The sequence below is a fragment of the Nelusetta ayraudi genome, unplaced genomic scaffold (assembly GCF_046127955.1).
Source record: "Nelusetta ayraudi isolate G7.1 ecotype Tasmania unplaced genomic scaffold, CSIRO-AGI_Nayr_v1 ptg000033l, whole genome shotgun sequence".
Classification (NCBI taxonomy): domain Eukaryota; kingdom Metazoa; phylum Chordata; class Actinopteri; order Tetraodontiformes; family Monacanthidae; genus Nelusetta; species Nelusetta ayraudi.
The window spans coordinates 7,118,501-7,129,434 of NW_027466083.1; the positions used below are offsets into that span (position 1 = coordinate 7,118,501).

The 10,934-nt window shown below is 41.8% G+C and overlaps 2 protein-coding genes and 1 non-coding gene across 4 annotated transcripts; 2 read left to right on the top strand and 1 right to left on the bottom strand.

Moving 5' to 3' along the window:
* The first annotated feature begins 2,231 nt into the window (after positions 1-2,231).
* Positions 2,232-4,103, top strand: LOC142892004 (maternal B9.10 protein-like). The gene is made up of 4 exons (XM_076032000.1): positions 2,232-2,711; positions 2,964-3,101; positions 3,200-3,527; positions 3,630-4,103. The coding sequence occupies exons 1-4, from the start codon at positions 2,539-2,541 to the stop codon at positions 3,843-3,845; spliced, it is 855 nt and encodes a 284-aa protein (XP_075888115.1). The 5' UTR covers positions 2,232-2,538; the 3' UTR covers positions 3,846-4,103.
* A 1,551-nt stretch (positions 4,104-5,654) lies between these two features.
* LOC142892005 (heterogeneous nuclear ribonucleoprotein A/B-like) lies at positions 5,655-9,560 on the top strand. 2 transcript variants are annotated; one of them, XM_076032002.1, is made up of 10 exons: positions 5,655-5,799; positions 6,634-6,740; positions 6,777-6,865; positions 6,956-7,124; positions 7,238-7,393; positions 7,528-7,659; positions 7,791-7,896; positions 8,113-8,256; positions 8,388-8,478; positions 8,686-9,560. In XM_076032002.1, the coding sequence occupies exons 2-9, from the start codon at positions 6,657-6,659 to the stop codon at positions 8,456-8,458; spliced, it is 951 nt and encodes a 316-aa protein (XP_075888117.1). In that variant the 5' UTR covers positions 5,655-5,799; positions 6,634-6,656; the 3' UTR covers positions 8,459-8,478; positions 8,686-9,560. The 2 variants fall into 2 exon arrangements, with proteins under 2 accessions (XP_075888117.1, XP_075888116.1); XM_076032001.1 differs by having other exon boundaries at positions 6,634-6,865.
* A 1,045-nt stretch (positions 9,561-10,605) lies between these two features.
* Positions 10,606-10,678, bottom strand: trnav-cac (transfer RNA valine (anticodon CAC)). The gene has a single exon. It is a non-coding gene; the product is annotated as a tRNA-Val (tRNA).
* Between the last annotated feature and the right edge of the window lie 256 nt (positions 10,679-10,934).

The following is a 10,934-nucleotide window of genomic DNA, read 5'->3' on the forward strand; positions in this document are numbered from 1 at the left end:
CTGGAAGGCCACCTTCCAGTGATTGGCACTGAACAGCCACTATTCAGCCTGAGACTGAACCAATCGACTCAACTTGAAGGATTTTAACTCCGTCGTCGCCGCTGGATGAATCTGTTATGGGATGGCCACACAGGTGTGTGTGTATCTGCACACTGTGAATGTAAATGACGACTGCTTGTTGTGCTGGTGCGGATGGTCAGTGGGCAGCGATGCTACGACTTGTTATGAGCAGTTGAAAAATTCCGTCTCTGCCTTCATGATTTTATGTCCCTCTGGATCACTTCCTCCATCCACTCCCTGTACTTGCACCTCTGTCATTTCTGTTCTGATTGTGTATTCAAACAAACAAAAAATATTACAGTGTTGTGTTCTGAAGTCTTGTCCATTCCTGATTGCTTTTTGTTCTGAGTTTTTTCACTGGTTCACACTGGCGCTGCTTTATTACAGATCTATTTTGATCTAAAACAACTGCTTTCTTTTTGCTTACAAAGTCATAAACAGTGTTAGCCCGAACTTTCTTCAACCACTAAGAAGCCCCCCGCCGCCTCCCGGCTTGTTTTAGATTGAAAGCGTTGTCAATACATGCATATACTTTGCAATACGTGCATTTCTTTTCCTCTACTGCGTTTTAAAATTATTCCATCCACATCCAGCTTACGGCCTATGAGTTCATGCCATGTAAGCATAAAACCAGTAGGTGGCAATATAAAATCTGTAGGGGGCATTTTGGCAATGAAAAGCCATGTTACTGGCAGTTTAATTTGGTTTATTCCTCAAAGGCAGTGCATATTGGTGGCCATCAATGTAGACTGGCCAGTAGCTCCTGACTGGGAGTGAAATTGGCACACTTAAGGTTTGGAACAAGTTTAAAGCAATGATTAAAAACCAGCACACGTATGTCGGTAGCAGTGAAAAGCCAAACAAGCCGAAGCACAGAAGCAACAGTACAAACAATGATAATGATTATCGCAAATAAATGGGAAGAACAGTAACACGGACACCCCTGATTGTGACAGCTGCACTAGTACGAGTGGATGGATCCGTTCTGGTCCGTGAGAACAGATTATTGCATTCTGCATTTTTTTGTTTTTGTTTTTGTTTTGTTTTTTCTTGGGTTTTTTTACAATTTCATCTTGTTGAAGCAATCAAGGGCCCTATGGACAGCTCAGTTTTGAAATTCTAAACTGCGTCAGACATCTTGAACCAGCAGATGGACAGAAAGAACCCATAAAATGTAATAGTTATCCCTCACCTCCCCTTCCCATCAAATAACAATGATTTTTGCACCATGTTGTGTGGTCACTGGCAATAACTTTTAATTTTAAGAATGGTTTCGCTTGAATTTATACAATGGGAGCCTGAAAAGTTTAGTTTTCTTTGACAGAAAGAGTTCAGCTTTGTATCATCTAAATATTCCCTGAAATAAAACACATGCCGTGAGTGCTGCCAAGTCACGCTGTTTCTTCTTGCTCACCTGTGCATTTTAATGTTTTATTAGCAGAGAAAGGGAAGAAAAAATTTGGCATTTTAGAAGCTTAAAGTGAGGTCCTGCTTTTTAACCACAGTGGAGCTCATACTCTTTCATTTAAGAGACAGAAGAATTCTTGATTCGTATCTTGCCATATAAACCATGATTTGCTTTAACTTTCTTTCTTTTCAGGAAATGTGACACTAAGGGTAACGCTACCTCTTACAGGCTCATGACCACACCACCAGCCATGCCTTGACTCCACCCTGTGTCCTTTACTGCTGTAAAGAATTATATACATATATATATGTATATATATATATATACATATATATATATATATATATATGTATGTATATATATATATATATGTATATATATATATATATATATATATATATATGTATATATATATATATATATATGTATATATATATATATATATATATATATGTATATATATATATATATATATATATATAAATATATATATATATATATATATATGTATATATATATATATGTATGTATATATATATATATATATATGTATGTATATATATATATATATATATGTATGTATATATATATATATATATATATATATATATAATAACATGGGTCCTGTAAATCTTGGTACGTTTGTGGATCCTAATGTGTCGTCCAACAATACAAATGTTTTTTGTAAAATTGTTTCTTCCTTGATCAACACAAGCAGCATCAGGTGTGTGACGAGCTCACACACCTGAACTAGGCGCTGAGGGTGTGTTTTAGGCCGTGGTGTGTGTGAGACTGAGCTCTTGGATCTTCACACGCACACACACATACACACATTTAGACATTCATTTGCCAAAACAAACAAAAATAAAACAACTGAGTTCTAACCAGAGCTCTGGCAGCAAATCTGTTTGCTCAACTTCCTCCTCTTAGTTTTATTCCCCTTTGTTTATTTTTGCCTAGCAGTAGGATCAGCCTACACAGCTTTTATTCCCAGGGTGGAATTTTATTTTAGCCAAACAGGTGTGCTGTATTGTGTGTGTGTGTGTGTGTGTGTGTTTGTGCGCGCAGCCATGAAGGAGGAAATTGCCGCTGCTGTGTTCTTTGTGGCTCGGCTGGTCAAGAGATACGGATGCCTGGACAGCGAAGGCAGGGAGCGCTTCGCCGCAGCTCTCACCTCCGGCCTGTTTGAGAACTACAAGAACCACTGGCACCCCAACGCACCCACAAAGGGACAGGCGCACAGGTCAGGACTGTCTGCTCACCCCTCATGGTCATCTTGATTGGGAAATTGAGGCTAAGATTGAATTTAACAGTACACGGTTCAATAGTACAAAAAACTCCACTATTTCTCTTGGGTTTAATTGTGCTGTATTGTTTTCGGTATTTTCTTGTTTCTGTTCCCCTGTAATTGTCACAGTGAGAGTAGGTTGTCTCCCTGCTGGGACTTGATGCACAGGGTTTCTCAGTCATTTCTCATGTGATGGACACGTTCCAGGTGTCTCCGTATGAACCGAGTGCAGTTGAAGGACCTGGTGCTGGAGCAGGCCTGCCAGGAGAGTGCCGTGCAGTACGAGGACCTGGGCCTTCCACAGGAGCTGACGGTGTGGGTCGACCCAGGAGAGGTGTCCTGCAGGTCAGGGGGGGTTGGGGGCTTCCAGGTCAGAGTTCAAGCTCATGGTGTTGCTCGTGTGGGAAAAAAAACAAACCCTGGAGCGTCTTTTGTCTTGACAGGTACGGGGAGCACAGCACGCCGTTCTGTGTCTTGGAGATGGACGGCTGCCGGCGAGCTGATGGGGAGTTTTCCCGGCGCATCCACGATGCCGTAGAGCGGGCTAGCCTCGACGTCCAATCGGGGAGCTCGTCGGATGAAGACGAGGAGGAGGACGAGGAGGAGGAGGAGGAGGAGGACGAGGAGGAGGAGGAGGAAGACAGGGAAGAGGATGGGGACAGCAGCGCAAACACCAGCAGCCTTTCTTCCCTGTGTCCCCTCCCAGTGCAGCCTCCTAACCCTGAACCCAAAACCATCCCGACCGTCAGCAACCCCAACAGCGTGTACCGGGTAGGTCCAGCAGGAAGTGGGTTGAAAAATCTTACAGTTTGCTGTCAGCGATACATGGACTGTCTCCCCTTAGTGGTCAGATTTGTCCTCTCATTTCTATAGTTCAGCGAGTTTTCACCTGGTGCGCCACAGACCTGGCTGAGGGAGAAGCGGAAGGCCTTCGCTGGGGAAATGTTCCCACCACCTCATGCTGCTCCAGCTGGAGGTCCAAGCCCCCAGTTTGCCTGCCAGAAAGTATTCAAGCCCTACCGGCCCTCCTTCACCTTTACCGGGCCTCGGGTTGACAAGTACCACTGGGTCAGCAAATCCCGTTCCTAGCACCAGCCACGCCGTGAAATGGATCAGCACTTCGGGATGGGAAGCGGGCTTAGAAAAATGCTCAGGACAGTGGTGGATAATGTTTAAAGGAAAATATTAGTTGTGCGTCATTTAAAGTATTGCTGATAAGTATGTTTTTAAACTGAAATATTGGGAGTATTTTATGTGATCTTTCTTTCTAAATGTTTTTAAACTAAAATAAGAGTAAATAAAGTAACAATGAAGAGTCGTTGAAAAGAAATAAATGCTTCTGCTCAAGCTGGTCATTCATGGTTTTGTTTTCCACTCTGCGATTCAGTGAGATTGACAGCCTCAGTGATATTAAATTTTGACAAAAACAATGTTTAGTACAGAACAAATATTACAATCTTTCTTGCCATGGTATTCTTGTAGTCTTAAACTTAAAATTGAATTAATGATCGAAAAAATCAAAGTGTATTATGTTTCAGTTTGCCTGACAACATAAATTGGTTAGTCTTCTATAAATCAATAAATTTTCTTTAGCAGCATAAAATCATTTTGAAACTCTTGTTCATCAACTTCCTGTTCTGAGTTGCCTGACTATTACTTTAGCTTAACAATATGATTTCACACACTCAGTACAAGAACTCGTGCACAGGCAGTGGTTGTGCTGGCAGTGTAGTTAGGGATTGGTTTTTAGTAACAATCAGCTAACCACACTGCCTGCACACCAACCCTGATCACATATATCAAGATATCTTGAGAGAGTATAAACAAATCAAATTATGAAAATATCCCGTCATTCAACCCGCTGGGCTCAGCTGAGTGGGTTTTAATAAGAATCCCTATTGCTCCTTTTGATTCTAGCTGTTTATTTGAAATTACAAAAGAATTATGAGTAATGAGATTGTTTTGATTATTATTACCAGAACTCCATCTGGATGGTCTTCAGATGCTGTCATGCTGAAGCTGTGCAGGATGCGCGTGTGATTGCAGGCAGCTCTGTACAACAATGTGTGATAGGGGAAAAAAACAGTAACAATCTTCACAATTAGTTCTAACCTAAATTATTGTGCGAAGAAGAGTGACCTGCTCCTAACTGCAGCTGCTGCAGTTTCTAAAACACAACAGTGCTTGTGGAAATACACTTGCTCTCTGCTCTGTCTCTCTCACTGTGTGTGTGTGTGTGTGTGTGTGTGTGTGTGTGTGTGTGTGTTTTCAGGATGCCCACATTTGACCCTTAACAGCAGGTACAAGTGATGTTAAGTTGCCTGAGTGAAGCATTCATTGGCAGGACTAAATACTGAATCAGTTTGACATTGTTTGATGAGCCCAAAATAAATGGTATTGAATCGGTGTATCTACTACAGAGAGCATATATTGTGTATATGACACGATCCCTGCCTACATAGAATATTTAATGTTTTTTTTTTTTTTTTTTTTTAGTGTTTAAGCAGCTATAATATTTGTTTTACGAAGTGTTCAATCATTGAAGTAACGGTAGTATATTACATGTATATAAAATTATGTGACGTGAAAATGCTCGCATGTTGGTTCTTTTGGACTGCTTGGGTTTTCTAATTTCCCGATCGAGGATTTTTCATATCAAACTGCATTACTATGAACAATATAGAGGAATTAAGATGTTTAAAAGACGTTGATTTGCATCATAATGATGCAACCAATGCATCACACAATCGCGTACAAATCAAATATCACATAATCAAGAACGATGAAAGGACAGGAAGTGGGAAGGACATTTTGGTTGCGACTGTTCGCTCATTACCCCGCGTCACCAAAAGTACCCAATAGCTCAACTTCTTATTTGCAAATGTGAGTGCCACAGCCAATCGCAGATTAGATTATTATGACGCAGCCTGACGCATGCTAACATCCGGTCATATATATTGTGCCACGAGTTAGCGGCGAATTTGGAGAGTGTCCATTTTGAATAGCCAGTCGGCGGTTCTGGTTCTGGTATTTCTCCCTTAAAGTAAGCGCATTTTTAATCATCGTATTTAAAAGAAATGTATGTGCATGAGCAACTGCAGCTCGTATCCGCAACTTGTTTTATTTACTAATTTGCTAGCTGTCTATTTTTCTTTGTTGTAATTTGTAAGCCCGTTAGGAAGCGGCGATAGCGGTCTGTTAGCCACGCGCTTGATAGCCACATTACAATAGTTTCTGTTTTAAATGGTAAAATTGTTATTCTCCAAATGCACTAAACCTGCGTACTTTATTCAAACTTTGTAACGTGAAAGTATCCCATCACCTTAACTCCGAATTGCATTTTGATTGACGACTGCGCCGGTTAGCCTGTTAGCCGGGCCTGCAGCCTGTCTTGAGCGGTAAAGAAGCAAAGCGCGGTCCGCTTGAATACTGAGCGTGAAGCTCTGCGTCGGTGTTTGTAAGCTAACGGTCTTCAGAAATATTCCACAAACTTCCCAAAACACGCAGCACGTCACAATGTCCGAATTAAGTTGTAGAAACGTGGAACATAATTAATTGATTCTGGAATCAAAGAAGCTAGCCTAGCATTACGTGAGGCTGAACGGGATCAGTTAACGAATTAAAACCTGTACCAGCTTGAATCAGTCAGACACATTTTGCTGTATTCTGTGAAATTTATCGGGGAATTGGCCAAAAGTCGTAATAGTGCAACGAATTATTCTGCGAAAACAAAGTTGCCTCCTGGCACATGTCCCTTTATTGTGTTTTGTTCCTTCGTGTTTCCTGTCTGCCCATGTACTTTTTTCAATTGGGATTCATCCTGGCAGTCATTGAAGGCGGCTTTGTTTATTTATACATCTGTGCTGTCCCCTCTCAGTCTCTTTACAGCCCATCTTCAGAATGGCCGATGCTGAGACCCTTCTCATGGAGACCTCGGACCAGAACGGCAATGAGGAAGAGAATGGCCAAAACGAAAACGGGGCTGAGCAAGAACAGGAACAGGAACAGGAGCAGGAGCAGGAGCAGGAGCTGATGGTGGGAGAGGACAGCCAGGACAATGGGACAGATGGAGGCAAGATCGATGCCAGCAAAGGAGAGGAAGATGCTGGGTGAGTGTGTGTGATACCTATGAAAACAGTACTTGTGTTTTTATTTTTTTGTAGTTTTTGTTTTTAACGACAGAGTTCCCGTGTTTGCAGGAAAATGTTTGTCGGTGGTCTTAGCTGGGAAACGAGTAAAAAGGACTTGAAGGACTACTTCAGCAAGTTTGGCGAGGTTTCAGACTGCACCATCAAAGTGGACTCGGACAGCGGCCGGTCCCGGGGTTTTGGATTTGTTCTCTTCAAAGACCCCGCCAGCGTGGATAAGGTGTGTTGATGATTTTAAGTTTGTTGTGATGCTGAGGTATTCTGTCAGTCTGTTCAGTTGTTTTTGTTGTCATGACTCTTGTGAGTGAGTTCTGTCTTGTCTTTGACCTGCAGGTCCTGGAACAAAAAGAACACAGACTGGATGGGCGTTCAATTGACCCCAAGAAAGCCATGGCCATGAAGAAGGAGCCTGTGAAGATCTTTGTCGGGGGCCTGAATCCCGAGGCAACTGAGGAAACCATCAGGGAATATTTTGAGACGTTCGGAGAGGTCAGCGTTGTCATACATGGCTGCCAAAATTGTGTCTTTCCCCACAGTGTGTTTTTGTTTTTACCGATAGATTCTAGAGTGGTTTAATAAAGTATTGGGTAAGATGAATCTCTAACTGGAAACTTTCCCTCCAGATTGAAACTGCCGAGCTTCCCACTGACCACAAAACAAAGAAGAGGAGGGGTTTCATCTTCATCACGTTTAAAGAAGCCTCCAGCGTCAAAAAGTGTCTGGAGAAGAAATTCCACAACATCCAGGGCAGCCGGGTACGGATACACAGCCTGTAGATTGTCTGACTGTTGTTTGCCTCCACCACTACATATGAGAACAATCGGGAGCTGTGCCCCCAGCCGAAAACATTTACTTCATCTGTTTTCTTCTATCGTCTCCTATTCAGTGTGAGCTCAAGGTCGCCCAGCCAAAGGAGGTCTACCAGCAGCAGCAGCACGGTGGGGGACGCGGAGGTGGTTATGGAGGCAGAGGAGGCCGATCCCGTGGTGGAGGTGAGTAAACCCGCTTTGTTTTTAACTGGCTGAAAGCAGCTTTCGTTGCTGTCCACCCTTTAAAAACAAACATGCCGCTGTTAGCCAGTATCTGCAGTACATTTCTAGCCACAACTGTGTTCCTCTTGGACTTTGCAAATATGTCAAGTTAGCAGGCAGGGGGGACTTTCAATATATGGGCATTGAAAGTAATTCTGGCTGTGAACATCGTTTCAGGTCAGAGCCAGGGTTGGAATCAGGGTTACGGACAGTACTGGAACCAGGGCTATGGGAATCAGGGCTACGGCAACTACAGCAACTATGGAAACTACGACTACAACTCCTCTGGATACTATAACTACGGTCCCGGATATGACTACAGTAAGTACTCAGATTATTATTCTGTTCGGGTTAATGGACCCATCTGTGTTGATAGGTGTGATATCTTGCTTGCTGTGTTTATGAGACTGAATGAGTTTTAATGAGCTGTCCATCCTTTCTCTGTCCCAAAGACCAGGGCAATGCCAGCTATGGGAAAACTCCTCGGCGAGGGGGTCACCAGAGTGGCTACAGGCCATACTGATGATCACGTGGTAGTGCAAGGTGCGTCCCCACCACTTACCTGCTCCCTCTGCACATGTTCAATGCTGTGGAATCACAGCTACAGGAGATAGACCTGCAGAACATTAGCATTCACCACCATTTTTTTAAAAGTCTGCATTCTGGGCCTCTAACCTGTTGCAACCCAGTCATGTCTTAACACTGCTTTCACAGAATTATTTCTATAACCCTTTTTTGTTTTGTTTTCAGGACTCCAGTGAGACGTCAGCTGGACAGACACACTGGCCGTGACTCGACCTCTTTTATGACAGAAGACCATTTGTACAGAAAACATCTGAAATGTAACTTTTTTTTTAATCCTTTCATTTTTAGGTTTTACTTATTTCCCGTTGGTGTTTTTTTTTTTTTTTTTTTTTTCTTTCCTTCCACATTTCCATCAGAGGAAGTGTAATTTTTACTGTACTTTTTGGTACCTGTTTTGATTCTAATGTATTGTAAGGCTTGTATTTTACATGTTTGCTGGCTTTACAGGTTGAAACTCTTGGCGCTGTAAAGGAGCTTTTTGGACAAATAAAAATTGTTTTCAGTACCTTTATTTGCTCTGATATTTCCAATTTGGGGGGTAAAGGATGCAATGTTTCCATTGGGTTTTTTGCATTAGTTTTTTCTAAAATATTGCTTTCCTTTGTCTTTGCCCACGCTATCAATAGTCTGTATTAACTTTAGATTGAATCTTTGCAGTGTAACTCGAATTACTTCACATGCCTCTTTTTTCCTTTAAGAAAAACTATTTGGATTATCTCGCTTGTCTACCGATAAACAACTTTTTACCTGCAAAGACTGCCAGCAAGCCTCTTTCTTCAAGGAAGTCCAAAACGAGCACCAGGGAATAATTTTGAAACCAATTCATCTAGCACCACTGGACTACTTTTTTGTTTGTTTTTTGTTTTTTAAGTGCTAAATCAAAACTGTTTAGTTGGTGTCTCATTCATTTAGACCATTGCAATGTCCTATTTTTTTTCTCCCCCCTCTTTTTTTTATTATTTTGTGACAGACTTCAGCGAACTGGAGTCTTCTCAGCTAGTGTCTGGCAACTTATGAGTAATAAAACACTCTTGTTGGTAGTGGTCTGTGTATTTCTATTGTTATCCTGAATGTTGATGTTCCTCAAGCATCTGTGGCTTTACAAATGCTGCAAGCTGTGAAATGCCTGAGAGAACAAGAGGAAGTTTATGGTTCAAACAGATTGCCATCCAACATTTTGACCTTCAAGATAATGCGTGACTGTTTACTGATGCTTTGCACCTTCCTTGTATCACCTGTGATATCAGAGTTCAATCACCACATTCTGAGTAGCTCCTTGATAAATTTCATGTGTACAGAAAGTCTTAGTTGTGGTTGCAGCTCTTTGGATAGATGGATAGATTTACTTTTTTAATCCCAAATTGGGAAACCCCACAGTTATAGCACTCAAAAAACAAGTCAAGCAGTTATCAAAAACTAGTAAAGAAGTAGCTACAAAAACACACAAGTCAATCTATGTACAAAAAAATACAGTTAAATTGTGCAGAGGCGGGGATAGGCATGGTTTTTAACCCATTAGTGCATATTTGCCATTGAGTCCAGGAATAAACATCAGAATGTTATCTGTCACACAGTGAGGAAGAGTTACAGAGGGTGATGGCTCTTGGTAGGAAGGATCTCCTGAAGCGTTCCTTCAGACAATGTAGCTGTCTCAGTCTCTTGGAGAAGACTGTCTATCCAGTGTGTGGTGGAGAGAGGGTGGTCCTGGTTGTCCATAATGGATAACAGTTTGTTCAGCGTCCTCCTCTCCGCCACTGCCTCCAAGGTCTCCTGTCTGCAGCCGATGGCCGAGCCAGCTTTCCTGATCAGTTTGTTCAGTTCACTGGTGTCACTGGCTGAGATGCTGCCTCCCCAGCAGACCACACAGGAGAAATGGATGTAATAAGATCAAATCGATTAATTCTCAGATTAAAATAGCATACAATACTGCAGTAGTGACCTATATATGTATGGCAACGTATTTGGTAATGGTATAAATTTAGCCTTGTTCTTGATCTGGGCATGTGTTTAAACGTGTTCTTTGGGTCGTTTCATCTCCGAAACTGCTCTGAAAGCTATAATTTTAGTGTCAAAAAACAAAAACGTTGTTTCCGCCCGGTTTCGAACCGGGGACCTTTCGCGTGTGAGGCGAACGTGATAACCACTACACTACGGAAACTGTCATACACAGTTGATCGCGTCATAAACTTTAACACACAGCATGCTCTATAATAATTATATATAATATAGTAAAATGGTACACCTGTTTCATATTTGCTCTTCCCCCATTTTAACTATCACTTGTAAACACACATGAACACATAACTAGAGTCTTCGTCATCTATTAGGGAAAATCACTTCACTCGGTCTAATAGGAAATACAATCTGAATTTAGAAAATATATTTGGCGAAAGAAAACGTTTTCTCAAGAGCGA

What these genes read in the sequence shown, in the direction of transcription:
- LOC142892005 (XM_076032001.1), top strand. Translation starts at nt 6,657, where the DNA reads ATGGCCGATGCTGAGACCCTTCTCATGGAGACCTCGGACCAGAACGGC. An exon ending in AAAGGAGAGGAAGATGCTGG is followed by an intron (nt 6,866 to 6,955) that starts GTGAGTGTGTGT and finishes CCGTGTTTGCAG; the next exon opens with GAAAATGTTTGTCGGTGGTC. An exon ending in ATTTTGAGACGTTCGGAGAG is followed by an intron (nt 7,394 to 7,527) that starts GTCAGCGTTGTC and finishes CTTTCCCTCCAG; the next exon opens with ATTGAAACTGCCGAGCTTCC.
- LOC142892004 (XM_076032000.1), top strand. Translation starts at nt 2,539, where the DNA reads ATGAAGGAGGAAATTGCCGCTGCTGTGTTCTTTGTGGCTCGGCTGGTC. An exon ending in ACAAAGGGACAGGCGCACAG is followed by an intron (nt 2,712 to 2,963) that starts GTCAGGACTGTC and finishes GACACGTTCCAG; the next exon opens with GTGTCTCCGTATGAACCGAG. An exon ending in CCAGGAGAGGTGTCCTGCAG is followed by an intron (nt 3,102 to 3,199) that starts GTCAGGGGGGGT and finishes TTGTCTTGACAG; the next exon opens with GTACGGGGAGCACAGCACGC.